General features: G+C 50.5%; 1 protein-coding gene across 1 annotated transcript in view; it reads right to left on the bottom strand.

Moving 5' to 3' along the window:
* LOC129833141 (neurogenic locus notch homolog protein 1-like) overlaps positions 1-25,313 on the bottom strand; it is a 42,998-nt gene that overhangs the window by 7,386 nt on the left and 10,299 nt on the right. The window contains exons 3-19 of the mRNA XM_055897468.1: positions 14,794-14,936; positions 14,238-14,573; positions 12,996-13,352; positions 12,623-12,778; positions 12,317-12,502; positions 10,518-10,631; positions 9,175-9,288; positions 6,895-7,128; positions 6,309-6,758; positions 5,285-5,671; positions 4,830-5,058; positions 4,495-4,696; positions 4,078-4,234; positions 3,345-3,529; positions 3,081-3,213; positions 237-494; positions 19-131 (exon numbers count right to left, since the gene is read on the bottom strand). Coding sequence (XP_055753443.1) covers positions 19-131; positions 237-494; positions 3,081-3,213; positions 3,345-3,529; positions 4,078-4,234; positions 4,495-4,696; positions 4,830-5,058; positions 5,285-5,671; positions 6,309-6,758; positions 6,895-7,128; positions 9,175-9,288; positions 10,518-10,631; positions 12,317-12,502; positions 12,623-12,778; positions 12,996-13,352; positions 14,238-14,573; positions 14,794-14,936 — 3,754 coding nt within the window. The remainder of the gene's footprint in view (positions 1-18; positions 132-236; positions 495-3,080; positions 3,214-3,344; positions 3,530-4,077; positions 4,235-4,494; positions 4,697-4,829; positions 5,059-5,284; positions 5,672-6,308; positions 6,759-6,894; positions 7,129-9,174; positions 9,289-10,517; positions 10,632-12,316; positions 12,503-12,622; positions 12,779-12,995; positions 13,353-14,237; positions 14,574-14,793; positions 14,937-25,313) is intronic.

Below are 25,313 nucleotides of genomic sequence, written 5' to 3'. Positions count from 1 at the left end.
TGACATGTTGATACTTACCAGCTGACAGGTACAGGCATATCCAAGGGATGAGCTGCTGGAGACAGAACAGGCCCCTCCGTTCTGACAGGGCTGAGACTCGCACTCACCGAACCTGCTCTGGCACCGCCGACCTGCACACAATAACACACACACATGTTAGAGTGGCGCAAACAGATACAAACACACACATTTATTACACAACAATACGACTATACACACACGTGCACCCTCCTTACCTGTGAAGCCGGGCTTGCAGACACACTGGTAGTCGTTGGGGAGCTGGATGCAGTCCAGACTGTTGGCGGGGCTGCAGGGGTTGGAGTGACACTCGTTGATGTCCCCCTCACACCTCTCTCCAGTGAAGCCAGGGGGACAGTTACAGCGATAGCCCCCCACCCTGTCCACACAGGTACCGTTGTTCAGACACTTAAAAGGAGTCCCGCGCAGCCTCAGAGGAGGAGCACAGTCATCCTCGTTGATCTCACACAGAACACCTGTAGGAGAGATGGACAGCTATCAATATTGAGTATGTTTACATGCACACTAGTAATGAAATATCAAACTGATTATGGCATTAGTCATGTAAACACCTTACTCTGCTTATCTTAATCAGCATAAGTTTATAATGGTATTATAACTATAATTGTGAGTATGGAAGAGGACATGTTGTGAGTATGGAAGAGGACACGTGAGTATGGAAGAGGACACGTGAGTATGGAAGAGGACACGTGAGTATGGAAGAGAACATGTGAGTATGGAAGAGGACATGTTGTGAGTATGGAAGAGGACACGTGAGTATGGAAGAGGACATGTTGTGAGTATGGAAGAGGACACATGAGTATGGAAGAGGACATGTTGTGAGTATGGAAGAGGGCATGTTGTGAGTATGGAAGAGGACATGTTGTGAGTATGGAAGAGGACATGTTGTGAGTACAGAAGAGGACACGTGAGTATGGAAGAGGACATGTTGTGAGTATGGAAGAGGACATGTTGTGAGTACGGAAGAGGACATGTTGTGAGTATGGAAGAGGACATGTTGTGAGTATGGAAGAGGACACGTGAGTATGGAAGAGGACATGTGAGTATGGAAGAGGACATGTTGTGAGTATGGAAGAGGACATGTTGTGAGTATGGAAGAGGACATGTTGTGAGTATGGAAGAGGACAGGTTGTGAGTATGGAAGAGGACATGTTGTGAGTATGGAAGAGGACATGTTGTGAGTATGGAAGAGGACATGTTGTGAGTATGGAAGAGGACATGTTGTGAGTATGGAAGAGGACAGGTTGTGAATATGGAAGAGGACATGTTGTGAGTATGGAAGAGAACATGTTGTGAGTATGGAAGAGAACATGTTGTGAGTATGGAAGAGGTCACGTGAGTATGGAAGAGAACATGCTGTGAGTATGGAAGAGGACATGTTGTGAGTACGGAAGAGGACACGTGAGTATGGAAGAGGACATGTTGTGAGTATGGAAGAGGACATGTTGTGAGTATGGAAGAGGACACGTGAGTATGGAAGAGGACATGTTGTGAGTATGGAAGAGGACAGGTTGTGAGTATGGAAGAGGACATGTTGTGAGTATGGAAGAGGACAGGTTGTGAGTATGGAAGAGGACATGTTGTGAGTATGGAAGAGGACATGTTGTGAGTATGGAAGAGGACATGTTGTGAGTATGGAAGAGGACATGTTGTGAGTATGGAAGAGGACATGTTGTGAGTATGGAAGAGGACATGTTGTGAGTATGGAAGAGAACATGTTGTGAGTATGGAAGAGGTCACGTGAGTATGGAAGAGAACATGCTGTGAGTATGGAAGAGGACATGTTGTGAGTACGGAAGAGGACATGTTGTGAGTATGGAAGAGGACACGTGAGTATGGAAGAGGACACGTGAGTATGGAAGAGGACATGTTGTGAGTATGGAAGAGGACATGTTGTGAGTATGGAAGAGGACACGTGAGTATGGAAGAGGACATGTGAGTATGGAAGAGGACATGTTGTGAGTATGGAAGAGGACATGTTGTGAGTATGGAAGAGGACATGTTGTGAGTATGGAAGAGGACATGTTGTGAGTATGGAAGAGGACATGTTGTGAGTATGGAAGAGGACATGTTGTGAGTATGGAAGAGGACATGTGAGTATGGAAGAGGACATGTTGTGAGTATGGAAGAGGACACGTTGTGAGCATGGAAGAGGACACGTTGTGAGTATGGAATAGGACACGCTGTGAGTATGGAAGAGAACACGCTGTGAGTATGGAAGAGGACACACTGTGAGTATGGAAGAGGACATGTTGTGAGTATGGAAGAGGACATGTTGTGAGTATGGAAGACGACATGTTGTGAGAATGGAAGAGGACACGCTGTGAGTATGGAAGAGGACACGCTGTGAGTATGGAAGAGGACATGTTGTGAGTATGGAAGACGACATGTTGTGAGAATGGAAGAGGACACGCTGTGAGTATGGAAGAGGACACGCTGTGAGTATGGAAGAGGACACGTTGTGAGTATGGAAGAGGACACGTTGTGAGTATGGAAGAGGACATGTTGTGAGTACGGAAGAGGACATGTTGTGAGTATGGAAGAGGACACGCTGTGAGTATGGAAGAGGACACGTTGTGAGTATGGAAGAGGACATGTTGTGAGTATGGAAGAGGACATGTTGTGAGTATGGAAGAGGACATGTTGTGAGTATGGAAGAGGACACGTTGTGAGTATGGAAGAGGACACGTGAGTATGGAAGAGGACACGCTGTGAGTATGGAAGAGGACACGTTGTGAGTATGGAAGAGGACACGTTGTGAGTATGGAAGAGGACATGTTGTGAGTACGGAAGAGGACATGTTGTGAGTACGGAAGAGGACATGTTGTGAGTATGGAAGAGGACACGCTGTGAGTATGGAAGAGGACACGTTGTGAGTATGGAAGAGGACATGTTGTGAGTATGGAAGAGGACATGTTGTGAGTATGGAAGAGGACATGTTGTGAGTATGGAAGAGGACAGGTTGTGAGTACAGAAGAGGACATGGGTGAGTACAGAAGAGGACATGGGTGAGGACAGAAGAGGACATGAAGAGGACATACCCAAGGTGCCAGGTGGGCAGGAGCAGATGTAGTGTCCCACCAGGTCAATGCAGGTGCCACCGTTCTGACACGGGTGAGACTGGCACTCGTTGACCTCCATCTCACAGTTCTCTCCGGTGTAGCCCGGCATACACTGTAGGGCCATAGACACATACCATTACGTCATATCTACAACCATATTATAACAACATTAACACATTCATGTCAGAGTTATTAGACAAACTGCAGTTTATACACAATTCTGACTTGACTAATCCGACTCACGTCACACTGGTATCCTCCCACGTAGCCCCTGCAGGTGGCGCCGTTGCGACAGTGTTTGTCCTCACAGTGATCCACCTGGCTCTCACAGTAGCTGTCTGTGTAGTCTGTGGGACACTTACAGTAGTGGGTGTTGCCTGTGTTGACACAGTGACCTCCATGATGACACAGCTCGTCTGTCTGGAGGCCTGGGAGCAGACAAGAGACCGGGGACGGTTATACCACGGTATAAATACAAACACATACTGCATACATGCGCTAAACCAGGGGTGTCGACCATACGGCCTGTGGGTGGTTTGAGTAAAACAAAATATATATATGTACGAACTCAATATACTTTAAAATGACTAAAACCAAATCAAAACAGTGTAGTAATGATAATAGACCTACATTCATACAGTTTGTTGACTGTCCAGCTCTCTAATAATCACCAAAATGAAGCTAGACAGTCAGGGAGCATTGGAAAATCCCACAACTATGGATAGAGAACAATTCTTTGCTAACTTTGATGGGAAGGAAATATACAGATTTTTGTGTGCGACCCTCTGGACCTCGTTGAAGACCGAATGCGGCCCCCGGGGCAAAATGAGTTTGACACCGCTGCACTAAACACTTACAGTAAACACACACACACACACACACACACACACACACACACACACACACACACACACACACACACACACACACACACACACACACACACAAATAACAAGAACAGAGCATGCGCCCGTACCCCTCTTGAGCGCGGCAACCTCACAGGAAACCCCAGGGATGTCACAGTAGCGTCCAGACCAGCCTCCCAGACACTCACAGGAGAAGGAGGCGTCGTTCTGACGACAGCGCCCTCCGTTCTGACAGGGAGACGAGCGTCTGCACCAGTCCACTGGCATCTGGAGACACAGAGAACCAGCTTAACACCACAGTATCTGAACATGTGTTTGTGTTAATGCTTTCTAGATTAGTATAGAATATAATAGTTTAGAATATAATAGCATAGTATAGAAAAGAATAGTATAGAATATAATAGTTTAGAATATAATAGTATAATATAGTATATAATATAATAGAATAGCAAAAAATAGCATAGAATAGTATAGTATAGAACAGAATTATATAGAATAGAATAGTATAGTATATGCTGTGTGTGTACCTGGCAGCGGTTGCCTGTGTATCCCTTGGGGCAGGAGCAGCGGAAGGACTCCAGAGCGTCCTGGCAGACCCCTCCGTTGAGGCAGGGCTGGGAGTCACACTCATTCACCTCATACTGGCAGTGGGAGCCTGTGAAGCCTGAGCGACAGTTACAGGAGTAGCCGTTGATCTTGTCTGTACAGGTACCTCCGTTGAAGCATGAGCTGTGGGTGTAGGGTAAAATATAGTTAAATCATCACTGCTGATCCATTCTGCACACATCAGAACACGCACTGTTTCAAAGGTCACAAAGGGCACACGTGCACGCACACAAACACAGCGGACTATGAGACTCACCTTTCAGTGCAGTCTGGGATGTTGGTCTCACAGTTAATGCCAGTGAAGCCAGGTCTGCAGGTGCAGGTGTAGCTGTTGACGTAGTCTGTGCAGGTGCCTCCGTTCTTACAGGGGGCGCTCTGACACTCGTTCACCTCCACGGCACAGCGAGGCCCCATGAAGCCTGGCAGACAGCTGCAGCGGAACGAGTTCACTCCGTCCGTACAGGAACCCCCGCTCAGACACGGGTCTGCAGGAAGACGGAGCGAGAGAGGGAGAGAGAGAGGGGTTAGGGATGGAGGGAGAGGAGGATGATATGATAGGACTATAGTTCTGTGGATAATGTGATAAACTGGAGTTGGAGGAAGTAGAAGCAGATATGGAGGCCAGTGTTGTACAGCAGCAGCAGAGACTGTGGTCCAATGGATAATGAAGTACAGTAATAGAATATTGCTAGTCTCTCATTGGTCACTCACTAGGGGCACAGTCATTGATGTCCGTCTCACAGTTGGGCCCGGTGAAGCCGCCGCGGCAGGAGCACACGAACCCTCCCAGTGTGTTGGTGCAGGTACCACGGTTCTTACACGGGTTGGCGATGCACTCGTTCACGTCAATGTTGCACAGCTGACCTTGCCATCCTTGCTGGCAGTTGCAATGGTAGCCCAGGTAGTCAGGTGTGTTGGTGCACAGGGCATGGTTGGCGCAGGGGTTGGGGGAGCAGGGGGTGAGCACGTCGGCACAGGTGGGCCCGCTGTAGGGCAGCTCACACAGACAGGTGAAACTGGCCACGCCGTCTACACACGTGCCCTGGTTCAGACACGGACTGGACGAACACTCGTTGATGTTTACCTGGCACAGGTTACCTAGGCAACACAGGACAGAGGGACACAAGGGAGATGTGTTAGATTACGATACAGAGTAGAGTCATTGAGTAGGTTAATTTAACATGGGGATAAACCTTACTAAGTAAACTAGTAAACTGTCACTCTCTGCAGTTCTTTTAGATATACACTAGGGGGCGTTATGAGCCAGTATATTAGATGGGACCCTTTATGGATGATCTGGACACCAAACCAAACAAGGCCTCTTGAGTTGTGTGAAGCATCAGTTGGCATGAGAACAACGTACAGAAGTTTACACGGTCTGTAGATGTTGAAATGTTTTGGTGCATACATGCATCTCCAAGTTTATTTTCAAACAGTCATTGGTGTTTATCTACCATGTGTGTGTATACTGTGAGAGTGTATACATCACGGGTGCCTGGTGTATGTTTGTATTGCCTCTGTGTGTCTAGAGTCAGGGTTTGGGGTAGCGATAGGGTTTGGGGTAGAGTCAGGGTTAGGGATGGAGGTAGGGTTTGGGGTAGAGATAGGGTTTGAGATAGGGTTTGGGGTAGAGCCAGGGTTAGGGGTAAAGATAGGGTTTGGGATAGAGATAGGGTTTGGTGTAGAGCCAGGGTTAGGGATAGAGATAGGGTTTGGGGTATGACAGCAGGCTCACCTCTGAAGCCGTGGCGACACTTGCAGGTGAATCCGTTCAGCTGATCGATGCAGGTGCCAGCGTTCTGACAGGGGCTGGGCAGACAGTCATTACGGTCTAGGTCACAGTTCTTCCCCACCCAGCCGGGCTCACAGTCACAGCGGTAGCCGTTGATGTCGTCTCTGCAGGCGCCGTGCACACAGGGGTTGCTGCCACACTCGTCCACCTGGGAGAAACAGTAGGGAGGCTGGAAGCCCTCGGGACACTGGCAGTGGAAGCCGTTCTCCTCGTCCACACACGTCCCCCCGTTCCGGCAGGGTCCGGACGAGCACTCGTCCATCTCCACGTTGCACAGAGGGCCGGTGAAGCCTGGTTTGCACACGCAGTCGTAGCGGTTGATGCCGTCCTTGCAGATGCCATAGTCACATGGTTTGCTGGCGCAGTCATCAAAGTTAATCTCACAGTTGGTACCTGTGTGTACAAGAGAGAGAACACCAATCGAACAGCAGTACTATGACAGAGACCCCAGCAGAAATTCGGTGTCCATAACCAGAATAAAGTAGAAGATATTTAGTGTTATGAATCTCTGTTGGTACTGCTCTCTCACCTGAGGTACCGTGCTGACACTGGCAGATGTACTTGTTGACCAGGTCCACACACTTGCCCCCATTCTGGCAGGGGTTACTGTGGCACTCGTTCAGCTGGTTCTCGCAGCGGTAGCCCGTGTAGCCCGCCTCGCAGTTACACGTGTAGCTGGCGATGCCGTCCACGCAGGTGCCGTGGTGGCACGGGTCGGGCTGGCAGTTGTTGGTGTTGCTCTCGCACAGTGTGCCCTCGTACCCTTGGGGGAGAGACAACAGGAATTAGAACAGGCCTCCTGGGGTTTCTTTGCGTCTCACTCTTCATCTTTTAGATAGTTATTTCTCTTTAAATCTGCCTGCCACCCAGCCACCTCTCCTCATCCAAACCCCTCCTACCATTTCCCCTCTCCATCTCCACTTCCCTCGTTATCCCTTTCTATTTCCTCCCCCTATTTCCCACTCTTTCTCTCTCTATGAAAGCTTCTACAGTTTGGAGTTCTGGGCCCCGTGGTTTCCATGCCGACGGTGGTGTGTGTGTGTGTGAGACTGAGCAGTGTTAGTTGGTTCGTTAGAGTGCAGAGCAGAGCCGTGTGGTGTGGTGGGGCAGAGAGAGTTGAGCGCTGCTGTGCCGGGCGCTAGGTAGGCCCCGTCGTGCTGTGGGCCAGGGGACAGGGCCTTGCGGTGTAGAAGGAGTAGGGCCCTTGACAAGGCTCACAGGCCTGGCTTTGTTCCCACCGGGGACAATGGGCCGCGCCACGTCTAACAGGGCCACTTCACTCAACAACAGAGTGGGGGGGGGGGGGGGTGCACACACACAGGGAATACCAAGCAGCTGGTCACTGCTAAACAATGCAACAAGCTCCCCCATACTCACACATACATACAGCCTCCGACAAACACACACACAAACACACACACTAGACCAACTAACACAAACACACCTGCTCAAGAAACCAGCTAAAAACAACTGAGCTGTTTACAGTCTTACACATAGATGTTAATATGAATGGGAATGACCTTGAGTGAGCTAAGATATACCACAAGGCCAGTGCAGTGTGTTGGGGTGTGTGGGGGTATGTATTGTGGGGTACAGAGGAACAGATGTCGGGGGGATGACCAGCCCCAACCCCCCCGCCCCCCCAGCAGCTGCTGGCCCTGGGTGACCCTGTGTGTGATCCTGGGGTCCGAGGGACCGGCTGGGGAGAAGAGGGGGATTAGGGGCCTCAGTCCAGTCTCAACCCCAGCCCAGTCTCAACCCCAGTCCAGTCTCAACCCCAGTCCAGTCTTAACCCCAGCCCAGTCTCAACCCCAGTCCAGTCTCAACCCCAGCCCAGTCTCAATCCAAGCCCAGTCTCAACCCAAGCCCAGTCTCAACCCCAGTCCAGTCTCAACCCCAGCCCAGTCTCAACCCCAGCCCAGTCTCAACCCCAGCCCAGTCTCAACCCCAGCCCAGTCTCAACCCAAGCTCAGCCCCAGTCTCAGTCCATCTCCAGCAACAGTGTCCCAGGTCCAGTCCAACCAGCAGTCTGAGGCCGCAACAGACACACAACCAGGGAGTCGTCTGACCCGACCATCACACTCACTCTCACTGAGACCATCACACTCACTCTCACTGAGACCATCACACTCACTCTCACTGAGACCATCACACTCACTCTCACTGAGACCATCACACTCACTCTCACTGAGACCATCACACTCACTCTCACTGAGACCATCACACTCACTCTCACTGAGACCATCACACCCACTCTCACTGAGACCATCACACTCACTCTCACTGAGACCATCACACTCACTCTCACTGAGACCATCACACCCACTCTCACTGAGACCATCACACTCACTCTCACTGAGACCATCACACCCACTCTCACTGAGACCATCACACTCACTCTCACTGAGACCATCACACTCACTCTCACTGAGACCATCACACTCACTCTCACTGAGACCATCACACTCACTCTCACTGAGACCATCACACCCACTCTCACTGAGACCATCACACTCACTCTCACTGAGACCATCACACTCACTCTCACTGAGACCATCACACTCACTCTCACTGAGACCATCACACTCACTCTCACTGAGACCATCACACTCACTCTCACTGAGACCATCACACTCACTCTCACTGAGACCATCACCATCTATAACCCCTATAGAGGTGAGGGGACAGACCTGCCTGCTGTAGGGGCTGACTGTCAGTCTAGGACCACTCATGTATGTACACACTGACACACACAAACACAGAACACACACACGGGCATAAAGAAATGGACATTATTATTGCTCCTTACCTTCAGCACAGCGGCACTCGTATCCGTTGGGCCGGTCGTAACACTTGGCTCCGTTCTGGCAGGGCGTGCTGGCGCACTCATCAATGTCGATCTGACACATGGTGCCAGTAAACCCTGGGACAGGCAAATACAGAGGTGAGGGGTCAGAGAAAAGCTCCAGTAGACGGGTCCACAGTGAGGTCAGCCAGAGGTCTCCAGGCTAGGTTAGGTGTGGGACGCCTGTACAGTGGGATGGTAAGGTTCTGAAGTGTCTGGACAGGGTGATCCATGGACTTGAAATGTCTACTGTGATCCACAGTGTAGGACGTAAACATGGTTCTGGAGAGGGTTAGGTTCTGCAATGTCTAGAATCTGCAGCGTTCTGTTACGTCTGGACTATGATGCATTCTGGGATGTCTGGTGAATTTGAGAATGTCTGGACTATGTTGTGTTCTGGAATGTCTGCTAATGTCAAGTCACGGTTCCAACTTCCAACACGTCTACCAATCGCTTAACCCAGCAAGATTTTATCTCCCACATGCTTACCATTTAAATGGATTTCTTGCCACGACATTAACGTAAATGTCGAACCAGAATAGTGAGTATGACTAATGCCCTGGTCAACTAGCTGAGCCATTTCATCTTGTACACGTTCTTCTACAGTGTCTGAAGCAGCTCGTTCTCAATTTGTTGAACTTGTATTCCATGTCTGAGAAAGGTTTGGCTGGCAAAGCAACAGAAATCAATGGGGAAGGGGCCCGTGGAGGAGTCAATTGGTGCGGTCGGTTCAGGAATATCTCGTGGTGATTAACAGTGTGAGGAGGATGGACCTGGTCTGTGTCTCTGTGTGTCTGTGTTGCTGCTTGGGGCAGGAGGTTAGAGGGGGAGAGACAGTGGGATTGTTTTCTCTCTCAGGCCCCCCCCCCCTCCTTGCCTGCATCAGCTACACAGGCTCAATAGCTAGATGGGGGGTGAGGGGGGATGTCTGCCCCAGATGTAAATTGCCAACCTGAATAAGAATCTCATTAGTAGGACTGCTGTCCCTTCCACATTCCACCATAGATGGGGAGAGGAAGGGGGAGGGGTTGTGGGGGGTCACAATAGTGTCTTTGTTCAGTGGAAAGGATAGGCAGGCTGCCTCTGGGGCCTGCGTGGCTTTTATGCCTGGGCTTGGTTGCTCTAAACTCCCATCAGACAAAACTAGCAAGAGGAGCACTGATTCACAGGGACATTTAACTCTACATCTCACACCCGTTCGGTTCACACTGACCAACAGGTCAGCTATGTTCATTCATGAAAGGCTAGAGAGGTTCTTTGCTGTATCTCAACAGCTCAGAGAGACTCAGACATGAAACGGGTCTTACCTGGCTGACAGGTGCATGTGAAGCCGTTGACCATGTCCCGGCAGATACCGTCGTTCACACAAGGGTTGCTCTCACACTCATCCACATCCACCTCACAGTAGGTCCCCATGTAGCCTGGAAAGTAAATACGCATATATATATATATATATATTTTAACATATTTAATATTGGATTTTCAAACAGGACAATCAACAGCATTATTATAGAACAGCCTCTGCATGTACATTATTAACACAAATATCAAAGATCATATTTATTCATAAAATACAAAACTGTGAAGTGAAAAACGATTCATCTGGGCCTTCTATGTCCAGGAGACATGACTTTATAGTTTCCCTATCTATCTAGGGGACTTCTAGCAGTTGAAAGAGTTCTCACAGTCACAGTCTCAGGAGGCCACAGAAGGTTTTCAATCAACACTGCTCTTGTCAGAGTCCCAAACCACAGGGGGAACGTTAGCTTTTACTCCCTGGATGGGAAACCATCACAAATACACCTAATTCAAGTGCTGCCTGGGCTAAGGCTGTGACCTGGATCACCAAACCCCACTGTATTACCACTCCCTGTCCCTGGGTCATCTTCCCCCTTAACAACTGTCCTATATTCAGTGGAATCGTGCTATAGAGCGTTGCAGTGTCCCCTCCATTGGGGTGAAGCTGAGTGTGGACTGGGCCGCGGCGGCTCGGAAGAGACAGAGGCGGCGTGGAATCAGGAAGAATCGGCCACTCCACATGGCGCTCCACCAGGCTAGCCGATGATGAGGAGGGTGGAGAGAGAGGAAGGCGGCTGTCTGTGGAAAATGAACGGGGAGGTGGAGGGGAAGGGGGAGGGTAGAAGCTCTGGGAAAAAGCCTCTCTCCCTTCTCTTCTCTGTGTGTGTATGAGGGGTGTAAAGTGGAGCACAGAGGGGCCCTATTGTTCTGCTCCATTCCCACCACTCCACCGCTCATTATTATTCACAGCACACTCCTCCCCCTCGCCTCGCTTCTCTCTCTCCCTCTCTCTCTCACCATCCAGCCCTATAGACCACGACTCCCATCCCTAATTTGCATAGTCCCCCAAACCAAACCCCCAGCCAGGATGCATGGACTGAGGACGGTGCCGTGCGTGAGAGTTTCAATGTGTTTGTGAAGGAGGGTCGGGAGCCTTGACTCTGTACCGTTCTAACTAACACACTGGCTGGCTGTCTTACTGGGACCACTGGTGTCAAGGTTATGAGCACCTCTCTAGCCCACTACCACCATCACCACCACCACCACCGCCAGCAGCAGCAGCAGCAGCAGCAGCAGCAGTGAGAACGCGTTACATAATAAGATCTAGTGCTGAGGGTTGATGGAGGGTTAGCGCTGTGGCTACTGCTACTCTGGGAAAGTCAAGTGTAAAGCCATCATCTCCAGAGTGTCTGGGGCTCAGAGGCTCTATAGTAAACAAGAGGGATGGGAGAGCAGTGAGAGATGAGATGAGACAGGACTGGGCTGTAGTTCCCTGACTGTAGTTCCTTGGCTGTAGTTCCCTGACTGTAGTTCCTTGGCTGTAGTTCCCTGGCTGTAGTTCCCTGGTTGTAGTTCCGTAGTTGTAATTCCCTGTACTTATTTGTAGTTCTCTGGCTGTAGTTCAGTGGCTGTAATTCCCTGTAGTTCCCTAGCTGTATTTCTCTGTAGTTCTCTGGCTGTAGTTCAGGAGCCGTAGTTCCCTGGCTGTATGACTCTGGCTGTAGTTCAGTAGCCGTAGTTCCCTGTAGTTCCCTAGCTGTAGTTCTGTGCTGTGAGGTGTCTCCAGGTGGTCGGGGTGTGGTCCTACCTGGCATGCAGATGCAGGTGAACTCTCCGATGCGGTCCAGACAGGTGGCATCGTTCTGGCAGGGCATGGACAGACACTCGTTGATGTCTATCTCACAGCGGGGTCCGGCGTAGCCTCGGCCACACTGGCACTGGAAGGACCCCTCCGTGTTCACACACTTCCCAAAGTGTTCACAGGGGTTGGCACCTGTAGGCAGAGGGAACAGGGGTCAGTGCACCCGCTCACACACAGTACATATAGGGCGGGGCCAGGTGAGATAGGACCAACACAAAGCAGAGGGCGGTGCTAAGTAATATGCCATCTTACCAATGGAACACTCGTCCATGTCCTGGTTGCAGGCTCCGCCCACAAAGCCGGCGGGACAGGTGCAGATGGCGCGCCCGTTCAGGGGGTTGGTGTCACACACGGCGCCCTCGTTACACGGGTTGCTGACGCACGCGTCGTCCAGGTGACAGAGCAGACCTGAGGGAGGGGACACAGTGACAAACAGAGCCATGTCAGGAACACTGTCCTCCTGTGAGTAAACAAACAAGACCCTAACTAACATACAGCTGACTGGGACTAGGGCTGCAAAATTCTGGAAACCGGGATTTCAGGAAAACCAGGTAATTTGGGGAAAGTTCCCAGAATTTCACACCCCTAACAGGGACACAGAGAAACAGTGGACCAGCGGACTCACCGGTTTTCCCCACGGGGCATTCGCAGAAGAAGGACGCCACGCGGTCGTGGCAGGTGGCGCCGTTGAAGCACACGGCGGTGGCACAGTCGTCGATGTTCTCGCTGCAGTCGTCTCCCGTCCAGCCGTTGACGCACACGCAGGTGTGCCCCCCGATGGTGTTGAAGCAGGTGCCTCCGTTATGGCAGGCGTTGGGCTGCATAAGGCACTCATTGACATCCTCTGCACAGTACTGACCTGTCCACTCAGGTGGGCACTGGCAATTATAGGTGTTGACTCCATCCACACACAGGCCTACATTCATACACCTATGCCCTGGGCAGTCGTCCACGTTCGTCTCACAGTTGTGTCCCTCGAACCCTGACAGAGAGAGAGAGAGCAGAGAGGGAGAGGTGAGCCAAGAAGCTAAGTCTCAGGGATAATAGCCACTCCCATTCAAGTTAAGTGCTCACTAACACATCCAATGCCCCCCACTTCCATTCATATGGTCTTCCTAAACATTCCCCTCTGCTTCCCACAGCCGTGGAGGTAAAGGGCAGAGAGGGGCAGTGAAAGTGTTTACATGTTCTCATGGCGTGGTGTTTCCCACAGTAGGCAGCAGCAGCAGCAGAGCACCAGGGAGGCCCCTGACACCACCAGGCTGACACACAGCGCTGTGCTGTGCTACAGAGGTCCACTACTCCCTGCCATGTTTGCTTGTTTTATAATCTCTCACAGTTTCAATGACTTCCTCTCCGGCTCAGAGACATTTCCTGTCAGCTCCCAGGAGGGAAGCCAGAAGGGCCATGAAGTAAATTCCTCCTGAAGGGAGCAGAGGCCCACTCTCCTCTCCCAACCCCCGTTTGTCCCCCCATCCCGTCAACAAGCTATTAATAGCAGCCAGAAAGAGAGAGAGAGAGAGAGAGAGAGGCATGGGAACCTGGGAAAGACAGGCGAGTAGATCAACATCCCACCAGACAGCACTAGCAGCTACGTCAGACAGCCTGGGGAACCCTGAGAAAGACCTGGGGTTCATAGTGACTGGCGGGGCTCTGGGGTCTGTGTTGAGGCTGTGTGTGTGTGTGTGTGTGTGTGTGTGTGTGTGTGTGTGTGTGTGTGTGTGTGTGTGTCTGTGTGTGTGTGTCTGTGTGTGTCTGTGTGTGTGTCTGTGTGTGTGTGTGTGTGTGTGTGTGTGTGTGTGTGTGTGTGTGTGTGTGTGTGTGTGTGTGTGTGTGTGTGTGCCAGTTTATGAGCCATTCAGTTTACCTGGCAGGCAGGCACAGTCGTAGGTGTGATCTCCGGTCGGGCGGCAGGTGCCCCCGTTGATGCACTGGGAGGGGGCGCAGGGCAGGGAGGACACCTCGCAGGTGCGCCCGCTGTACCCAGGTGGGCACTGGCAGCGGAAGGAACCATGGGTGTTCATGCAGAGGCCTGCATTGAGACAGACGCCAGACTTGCGGCACTCGTCGATATCGTTGCGGCAGTTCTTCCCCTGGAACCCGGGCGGGCAGGAACAATTATAGTGGTTATTCCAACTGGCACAGCGGGCGCCATTGGCACAGGGGCTGGTGGCACAGGCGTCTATGAGGGAGCAGTCTTGACCTGTAGATAGATAAGGGATGCAATGTCTCATTATGAACATTTTAGTTAACACCTAAACCTAATATATGCTTTATAACTTGTTATAAGCATGCATGAGCCTTCAACTGCCTTTCATAAATGTACTTGCATACTGTACATAAATGTGCACAGATCAGCTCTTTCCGACACCACTCTCTCAGTAAACACTGATCCACACGGACAGACAGACAGACAGACAGACCTCTGAACCCTCTCTGGCACACACAGGTGAATTGTGGCATCCCGTTGGCCACCTGGCTCTTGCAGGCGGCTCCGTTGAGGCATGGCGACCGGTGACAGGGGTCCAGGCTTTGGCACAGAGGGCCGATGTACCCCGGCCGACATCTGGACAGAAATACGGAACACAGCATGTTAGACCCTAGGTTAGACTGACTGACAGACTGGCATCAGAGCAGCAGGCCTCAAAGCTGAGCAAGTTGGGAGAGAAGTGAAACTAACTACAACTACATCAGTGTGATTTCCAGCCAAAAGCCAGGCAGGCAACCCCGTTCCCAGCTCCCACCATGTTCCTGCTCCACCCCCTGACAGACACCTTGGCAGGCGCACCTGACTCTGACCCAGACCCTGGAAGGAGCCAGTCCCCTTGGCCCTGGGTGGGTTCCATTCAGTCAGAATATTTATACTGCAAGCGCACACACACACACACACACATACTATTTCTAATTCGGAAACAGATGTAAGCCATCAGTCATTGTCTTTCTCGCTTGTCTGTAAAAGACAAGACATGCACTCTCCTCCATTTCCCTCTCCCTCTGTTGTTCCCAGCTGGACAGCATCACTCTCTCCATGCCAGTTCACATTCTTCCACCATTACTCCTTTTCCGCACTTCAGCTCTCACTTTTCCCCTCGTACGTTAAAACAAGCACGCCCAAAACCAGCAGCTTACAAAAGCATGTCAACAATGTCAGACCACCTGTGACATAGTTGACCTATGAGAGATGCAGACATTAGGAACCAGGACTCCACTAAGACAACAACATTTCACTGACGCTGCTTTGGAACGATTGTAAAGACGAGGTGAGAGAAAAATGTCTCTGCTTTCTGGGCCTCTTCCTAGTTGCTGTTTTCCAGTAACGCATCACCCCATCTTGATGGACGACTAAAGCCTGAACTAAAAGTGCGCAGGTAGGGTGAGGTAAACGACAGGTTTCCTGTGGCCTACTCCAGGGGCCCCAGGGGAGGTGGAGATCGGAGAAGCAGTACCTATTGGGGTCTGTTTGAGAGGGAGGCCAGTGTGATAGGTAGATAACCCTACATCCACCCAGGGAAAGGGAGCCCCAGTCCGGCCAAGGGATAGGGACGGGAATTGGCTCCCACTTCAAACAGGTCGTTTGAAGCTGATGACAGGGCAGTGATGGCTGGGCCCTGGCCCTCCCTCGGGGCTTGCTCTCCTCTTTCACTGTAAAATAACCCCTGGGCAGAAAACAACAATGGCTTTTCCTCTTCTTTTTTTGCAGGAGGGGGTAGATCATCTCTGTTACTTTTTGTGCTTCTTTTGTGACCTCAATCTGCTTTTCTGACTCTGCTCTCTGACTGGGGTCCTGAGGCTAGTGCAGGGGGAGGAGGAGTTGTTCCTGACCCGTAGGGGCCACTCTTCTTGTGGGTTACCAGGCCCTGTGTGCTGAATACTGAGCCGGACTTCTCTCTCTCTCTCTAATACACTGTGTTCCACTGGCTGCTCTGCTCCGCTTCCTAAAAACAAGACTGCTCAGTGTTCTGTGGCCTTTCTTTCTACCTGCCATGACAATGGCGAGAACGAGAAGCCACAGGGCTCAGCATGGAGAGGCAGGCACACCCACATGAATGTGCAGCCGTAGAGACACACACACACACCGGGCCTAAAATCCAGAGAAACCCAGGAAAGTCCTCCTCAGATAATTTGATTCCCCTCTACATTTTCAATGACATGCTGAAGAATTACAAGATTATTCAAGTGCGCCACTCTGATTAATTAGACAACCGGTCATTTTTAACAAAACTGCAATTACAGTAAGAACATAATGGTTCTTGGCAGTTGGGACAGTGTTGGGGCTTTGGGACACTGACCGCAGCACACTGACAACAGCACACTGACAACAGCACACTGACCGCAGCACACTGACAACAGCACACTGACAACAGCACACTGACAACAGCACACTGACAACAGCACACTGACAACAGCACACTGACCGCAGCACACTGACAGCAGCACACTGACAACAGCACACTGACAACAGCACACTGACAACAGCACACTGACCGCAGCACACTGACAACAGCACACTGACAACAGCACACTGACCGCAGCACACTGACCGCAGCACACTGACCGCAGCACACTGACAACAGCACACTGTCCGCAGCACACTGACAACAGCACACTGACAACAGCACACTGACCGCAGCACACTGACAACAGCACACTGACAACAGCACACTGACAACAGCACACTGACAACAGCGCACTGACAACAGCACACTGACAACAGCACACTGACCGCAGCACACTGACCGCAGCACACTGACCGCAGCACACTGACCGCAGCACACTGACCGCAGCACACTGGGAGAGTTATGCTCCTCTACATGGAAGAAGAGCTTGAGCAGCAATATGGAGAGAGAGGGGTCCCGCTGGCTCACTTAGTTTCCACGGCTACTCCTCCGTGTCCCAAAGCTCCTGCAGCATAGGCCTGGCTTTCCCTATGAACCCACTCACACGCTGGGAGGTCAGATGTCAAAGATCACCAGTCTGATTGTAATGATAATGTCAGTCAGGCTGTGGAAAGGAGGGGCAGAGCTGGCCGGGGGATGTGGGTGGTTGTGGGAAGGGAAGGCGGGGGTTGGGGGGATTCTGTTGGAGAGAGAATGTCTTTGGGAGGGTATGGGTGGGGTATAGAGGGGGGTCTGGTCCAGAGAGAATGTCTTTGGGAGGGTATGGGTGGGGTATAGAGGGGGGATTCTGTTGGAGAGAGAATGTCTTTGGAAGGGTATGGGTGGGGTATAGAGGGGGGTCTGGTCCAGAGAGAATGTCTTTGGGAGGGTATGGGTGGGGTATAGAGGGGGGATTCTGTTGGAGAGAGAATGTCTTTGGAAGGGTATGGGTGGGGTATAGAGGGGGGTCTGGTCCAGAGAGAATGTCTTTGGGAGGGTATGGGTGGGGTAAAGAGGGGGGTCTGGTCCAGAGAGAATGTCTTTGGGAGGGTATGGGTGGGGTATAGAGGGGGGTCTGGTCCAGAGAGAATGTCTTTGGGAGGGTATGGGTGGGGTATAGAGGGGGGTCTGGTCCAGAGAGAATGTCTTTGGGAGGGTATGGGTGGGGTATAGAGGGGGGTCTGGTCCAGAGAGAATGTCTTTGGGAGGGTGTGGGTGGGGTATAGAGGGGGGTCTGGTCCAGAGAGAATGTCTTTGGGAGGGTATGGGTGGGGTATAGAGGGGGGTCTGGTCCAGAGAGAATGTCTTTGGGAGGGTATGGGTGGGGTATAGAGGGGGGTCTGGTCCAGAGAGAATGTCTTTGGGAGGGTGTGGGTGGCGTATAGTGGGGGGTCTGGTCCAGAGAGAATGTCTTTGGGAGGGTATGGGTGGGGTATAGAGGGGGGTCTGGTCCAGAGAGAATGTCTTTGGGAGGGTGTGGGTGGCGTATAGAGGGGGGTCTGGTCCAGAGAGAATGTCTTTGGGAGGGTATGGGTGGGGTATAGAGGGGGTCTGGTCCAGAGATAATGTCTTTGGGAGGGTATGGGTGGGGTATAGAGGGGGGTCTGGTCCAGAGAGAATGTCTTTGGGAGGGTGTGGGTGGCGTATAGAGGGGGGTCTGGTCCAGAGAGAATGTCTTTGGGAGGGTGTGGGTGGGGTATAGAGGGGGGTCTGGTCCAGAGAGAATGTCTTTGGGAGGGTGTGGGTGGGGTATAGAGGGGGGTCTGGTCCAGAGAGAATGTCTTTGGGAGGGTGTGGGTGGCGTATAGAGGGGTGTCTGGTCCAGAGAGAATGTCTTTGGGAGGGTATGGGTGGGGTATAGAGGGGGGTCTGGTCCAGAGAGAATGTCTTTGAGAGTGTGGGGGTGGGGTATAGAGGGGGGTCTGGTCCAGAGAGAATGTCTTTGGGAGGGTGTGGGTGGGGTATAGAGGGGGGTCTGGTCCAGAGAGAATGTCATGTCATATTTCCTGTAATCCCTCGTTCCCTGCTCTGAAAACACTCTCTTTGAATCCCATGTCCCTGTTGCCCAGGCAACCTCACAGACGAACTAGCAAGCCCTGACACCCGACCAATCACCCGCCTCACCCCCCCAAGCCTTCGTCCCCTTAGCTATTTGTCATGGCTTGGCTGGGTTTATTTAGAAGGACAGTAACTATGTCTGGAATCTAGGGTGTCACCCAGGAAGAAACGAGGACAGGGCTGCGTCGGCACAAAGAGACGTTTGGACGGACTGAGGAGGGGAAGGGGAACCGCTTGGAGGTTTTAAAACTAACAACACAGACTGACACTCAAACTCTTCTGAGCCCATTCTGTGCTGTGGCCATTTAAAACGCTGAAGAAAGAACGGCAGAACAGCCATCTTTTACGGCCTGTTGTTCTGCTCTAAAGGCCTTCACAACTCTCCTGGACAGACAGACAGACAGGGAATAACTTACCGCTACTTTTAGAAACTAGCGGATGTGAGACTGTATGTGTGTGTGTTTGTCTGAGGCACAGTGAATGAGACCCGGGCAGTCACACTCAAATCTTTTTGACTTGTATTCTGTTGATACGGCAGTTAAAAGTTTAAGGGAGAGAGGAGAATCTCAACCGACGACTGTGGAGAGAGCTGCATAATGTGTGGATAATACTGACTGAGAGATGTTACAATTCAGGAAGTAAGGGGTAAAAGAGTATGACTGGATTGTGAGAATAAATCAGGTGTGTGTGTGTGTGTGTGTGTGTGTGTGTGTGTGTGTGTGTGTGTGTGTGTGTGTGTGTGTGTGTGTGTGTGTGTGTGTGTGTGTGTGTGTGTGTGTGTGTGTGTGTGTGTTTGTGATTGAGCAGCGGTAGAGCAGGAGGGAATGCAGTGGAGAGATTGTTTGCTTTCCTTTAAAAACACACAGAGTCCAGCAGCCAAAACACACATTCTTTTGTCAGGGCCGTGGCCATTGTCAACATGCTACTCCCGGGACACATAACTAGACCAGGGTTCTGTCAGTCTCGTGGCTGTGGAGGACGCTATTATGTCCTGCACCTGTGGTTCAGTCAGGCAGCGTTATCAGAATCTGGGAGTTCAGTTCAGACTTTTACAGCCATCTGGATTCCACCAGTGTTGTGAAAGTCCGTTGAGACTGCTGTAGTGTAGCCTAGCAGAGAAGTAGCTGTTGGACCTTCGACCAGAGCCAGGGGGTGTTAAGTGTTTAGTGGTAGGATGTGGAGAGAGCAGGTGTGTGTGTGGGGGGGTGTTGCGCAACCTCGGTCAAGATTTACTGAGGGCTGACTCCTGACCTTTGAGGAAGAGAGTGTGCCAGAGCCAGACGAGGGGGAGGTCTGTGGGGTGCAGCGGGGGCCGGGGCCAGAAAAGCCAGGGTAATCTCCTCACGTCACAACAGATCTGAGGGTTGACGCCAGCTGCAGCCCCAGCCAGCACCATGCATCTGTCCACATCTGTCAGAGAGACTCAGGCTGTCTGGTGTTGGCCCGCTCTGCCAGGACTTTACTCTTGCTAGAACAATGGAGCTATTCTGCCTGGCTGATAGACGAGGCACGCACACCAACACACACACACAACATTACTTCACAAACACTCACATGCAATGGAGTGACTTTTTACACCTTCAACCAAAAGGGCACCAACGACAACAAAAACAATGCAAATGTTCACATGGTATAATGTGCGCACACATGCAAAGAAACACCACAGTACAAACCCAAACACAGGCAGGAACTTACAACCACTATAGCTGCTGGAAGAGGAGGGAGGCGGTATGGCGAGCCCATCACGGGGCTGGGGATCCACTGAGAAATGACAAAACGGGTGGCAACGAGATTGAGTTACTCCAACGTCCTACACTTTATGGGGGAGACTTCTGAACAACATCAAGGGACCCAGACAGACCTACCGCAAAGACCCATTAGTAACTCCTATGTTTTACATGTTGAAAAGCAGACCCTGTGTTCAGGCTGAGCGTGTGTTCCTCTGCAGATAAAGGAGACGTGATTTATGTGTGTGAATCTCCGTTCAGCCCGTGTGAGTGACAGTAACGCAGAGACACTTTTTCTGCTCTGTGGGTCATTGTGCAAGGTAACCTGAGCCCACCCTCTCAGACACAATACATCACCCAGCCTGACACAGGGGTCGCAGGCCAGCTCACCTGTGGACGTCACGCAGTAATCTGTGACACGGTTCGACACACCACGGTCACGGCCTACAGAGCAACAAGTATGGACGAATGGCCTGATCCCCACTCAGAGGGTGACCTATTCCACAGGTATTGTGAACCAACCAAAAGCCCATACAAGACAGATGGACAATAACAATAACAGGATAGAAAGCACAGCAGGGCCACCATCTTGTCATCCCCTTCAGCAGGAAGGAAGGATCTCCAACCTCTACACTTCTGAGAACTGTCATGGAAGTTTTATCCTTCCCTTGTTTGCGAGCTTTTGCTTTGGGAGGAATTTACGAAGGTATGGGAATTTGGTAACCTCCAACAAAAGTCTCTCTGAGGCAGTGTTCTTCCCACAGCAAAGCACAGCCCCCGTCAGCCAAACTCACACCACCATCACCACCACAACTACAATCACAATCCCCACCACCATCCCCACCATCACCACCACCACCACCACCACTACAATCACCATCGTCATCACCACCACCACCACTACAATCACCATCCCCACCACCACTACGATCACCATCATCATCACCACCACCACCACTACAATCACCATCCCCACCACCACCACCACCACTACAATCACCATCATCATCACCACCACCACCACCACCACCACTACAATCACCACCACTACAATCACCATCACCACCATCACCACCACCACCATCACCACCATCACCACCATCACCACCACCATCATAATCACCACCACCATCACCACCACCACCACTACAATCACCATCACCACCACCAGGAACCAGCAGCTCCATTTCTTTGTGAGAGTCCATACTGACACCACACTGCCAACAAGAAGAGATCCTCCTCCCCCAACACCCCCTCTCTCTCCCTGCTCTCCTCTTTCTCAGAGAGGAGCCAACAGGTTGGGGGTAGGGGAGAGTTCTGTGGGCCAAATAAAAGAGTTAAAGTAGTCAGAACTCCATTGTGTGAGGGGGGGGGGGGGGGAATGGAGCGGAGCGGAGTGGAGGGAGGAGGGGCAGTGACCCAAACAGACAGTCTTTCAGGCCTGAGCTTACACGGACCAACAGATCTCAGCTGTAGCCTGGCAACAGTAACCCATGGTTGGGGAGAGGGTGAGAGTGGAGGGGGGGCATTTGGGAGAGACACAGGGTTCCGTGAAGACAGTTTGTAAAGTTCTGGAGAGCATACAGTATGTACAGGTAACTTAGAGTTCAGTTAGTGACAAGGTCAAACAGAATGACCATGATCAACTATAAAAGGATGTGTGTCCGACACTTTCCCAGTTTAAAGTCCAACGTTTTATTGAACAATGGTGCTTGGCGACAGACAATGGAGGTATTGAAATGAGCAGAGGGAGGTTTGAGGAGCGCCCCCATGGCATGAATATTAACCATGTGAACATTAAGACAATTAACCTCCTCTTAGAGAAAAGCAAATATGAATCTGAGCAGAAAAAAGCTGTCACTAAACCCTCTTAACCCTCGAGGGGACAAGAACACACGGGCCTATCGGTGTATTTCAAACTCCTGTGGCTTTGCTCGTCTCAATGCTCTTCGTAACTCCTTGTTTTCTCTGGTCAGAAGACTGCATGGACATGGTGCATTTTTGATCCTTGGCGTGACACATGTCTGCAATTGTGTAAATAAGGGCTCAGTAATGCAGTAAACCCACACATTTACCTCACATTAAACTGGAACGAAGACACCGGTTCTTTAGGAGACAATGCAACACTAAAGTCGATATCTTAAGAAATACCTCAAATACCAACGTCTTTTCTTTGGGATAAAAAAAACTCCCTGAAATTGTTTGAATAGCAAAGCAGACGTGGATAACCACATCGCATGCATCCCAGGGTCGAGGTCTTCCAGAGCATTCTTCAACGTGCTCCACCACAGAACCCCACCCCACCACCTAAACTGAACCAGACTGCTGCAAAGCCTGAGAAAATAAAAGGGACTTTTTCCAGCACAAAAGGCAACATCAAAAATCAACTTCCTCAGAGTTTCTCAACAAATGATTTCCCCATCATGAAATTACAATATCTTGCCTGTTTCTCACTGTGCTGGTTCCAAGTTCATTCAGGAAAAATGTATAGCCAGGCCTAAATGTGACTAACGATGATGAGACAGCATTTGTTCCAATCCAAAGACCAAGTTCATTTATCATACTTGGCTATTCTACTCCTCGGTGAACATTTAGTTCACAATGACTTTGGGAGAGAGCAATGAATGGATTTCAATATATTCAAACAAAATCTTTTATGAGGACAGGCTGATGGATTAGAACGTGGAGTCCAAACCAAACAGACCAGCACAGAGCAGACCGGTTCACAGGAGAAAGGCTGTGTGATAATCAGAGTCATTGGAGGTATGTTTACAAGACAGGGATTATCTTCCACAGTGATAAGAAACCGGGGGGAGAACGCTAGGAAAAGGGCCAAAGAATGTCCGTTATCTCAAGCACTCTCACCAACAAACCGCTGGAGAACTTTAAGATGAAGGGTGAGGTCCTCACTTCTATCTCCTCTAACATCTTATAAACACCAAAACAAACACTTCGACAACGTGGGATTTGACTTGTATCTTTCTGTAACCGTGCCTGGTTTCTTTCTAAGATGGACTATGTAGAAATCGCTCCACCATTTGATGGTTGATAAAATTCTAATAGTTTGCCAAAAATTCTGTTTATGTGACAAAACAAGCAAGTATAGTGTAGAGAATCATTGTACCGTCTAAACCGCTGTGAAATATATTTTCTATAACCAAAAATATTGTATTTTCAGCTGTTTGAAGCTGGTGTACAAAACCAAAAGTAAAACTAAATTTAATAGTGGGAAGCATAGAAAGAGGACACATAGAACAGATCTACTGATTCTTTGACTTGCTTTCAATGAGAATGACAGATCTTTAACTCAGATTTCTATGTGAATGTGGCCAGATCGCCCAAAAAGTTAGATATTGCAGCTTTAATGCACCCTGCTGCTCGGCGGCTACATGAACACATTTCTGTGTTGTGGAAAAGTGTGCTTGCCTTTCCTCTGGTCGTCTGAGGGAAGAACCCATTCCTTCCTCTCCTCAGCTAGTCTGGGTCTGAGAGGAGAGGGAGGGGAACATGGGGAGGAATCTCAATCTGTTGGGCTCAACCTCAGTTATTCCAATTACATGTCTCTTTAGAAGCCGTAGTCTCCCAGCAGAAAGAGAAACAAGCAGGGGATGAGACATCAGAGGAAGGCCTGTCCCAATCTAAGCACGAGATTTAGACATATAGGGACTGAAGCATAATATAGTAATAATATAGGACTTCATCGCATATTTTCTTCTTCTTTGGGCAACACAATAATGGACAGTCTGACAATGATTATCTAGCTCAGTTGAGTGTCTGTGTCTGTGTGTCTCTGTCTCTGAGTGCTGTGTGTCTCTGTCTGTGTGTCTCTGTGTCTGTGTGTCTCTGTCTGTGTGTCTCTGTGTCTGAGTGCTGTGTGTCTGTGTCTGTGTGTCTCTGTGTCTGTGTGTCTCTGTGTCTGAGTGCTGTGTGTCTCTGTGTCTGAGTGCTGTGTGTCTCTGTCTGTGTGTCTCTGTGTCTGAGTGCTGTGTGTCTGTGTCTCTGTGTCTGAGTGCTGTGTGTCTCTGTCTGTGTGTCTCTGTGTCTCTGTGTCTGAGTGCCGTGTGTCTCTGTGTCTGTGTCTGTGTGTCTCTGTCTGTGTGTCTCTGTGTCTGAGTGCTGTCTGTCTCTGTGTCTGAGTGCTGTGTGTCTGTCTGTGTGTCTGTGTCTGTGTGTCTCTGTCTGTGTGTCTCTGTGTCTGAGTGCTGTGTGTCTCTGTCTCTGTGTCTGAGTGCTGTGTGTCTCTGTCTCTCTGTCTCTGTGTCTCTGTGTCTGAGTGCTGTGTGTCTCTTTCTGTGTGTCTCTGTGTCTCTGTCTGTGTGTCTCTGTGTCTGTGTGTCTCTGTGTCTAAGTGCTGTGTGTCTCTGTGTCTGAGTGCTGTGTCTGTGTGTCTCTGTGTCTGTGTCTCTGTGTCTGAGTGCTGTGTCTGTGTCTCTCTGTGTCTCTCTGTGTCTGTGTCTGTGTGTCTCTGTGTCTGAGTGCTGTGTCTGTGTGTCTGTGTCTCTGTGTCTCTGTGTCTGAGTGCTGTGTGCGTGTGAGTCAGCGTTTGTTCTTAGTAGAGATCCCAAACACAAAACATGAAGGGTTCACATGAGAGAAACAAGCAGGCAAGTTGTACCACAGTCCCTGATGATGAGTTGTGGCAGTAACATGATTGCGTAGTGGACGTTGTTGGTGGTATTGTGGTCAGTGTGGATGGAGGGATCAAGGAGGAGGGCAGAGAGCAGTGAGTAAGCTGCTTTAAGCTGCACAGACAGTCAGGATGTGTGTATGACAGCGGGTCAG

The sequence above is a fragment of the Salvelinus fontinalis genome, chromosome 34, assembly GCF_029448725.1.
Source record: "Salvelinus fontinalis isolate EN_2023a chromosome 34, ASM2944872v1, whole genome shotgun sequence".
NCBI classification, from domain to species: domain Eukaryota; kingdom Metazoa; phylum Chordata; class Actinopteri; order Salmoniformes; family Salmonidae; genus Salvelinus; species Salvelinus fontinalis.
Note: the sequence above shows the minus strand (reverse complement) of the source record. Positions and strands in the feature narration are given on the sequence as shown.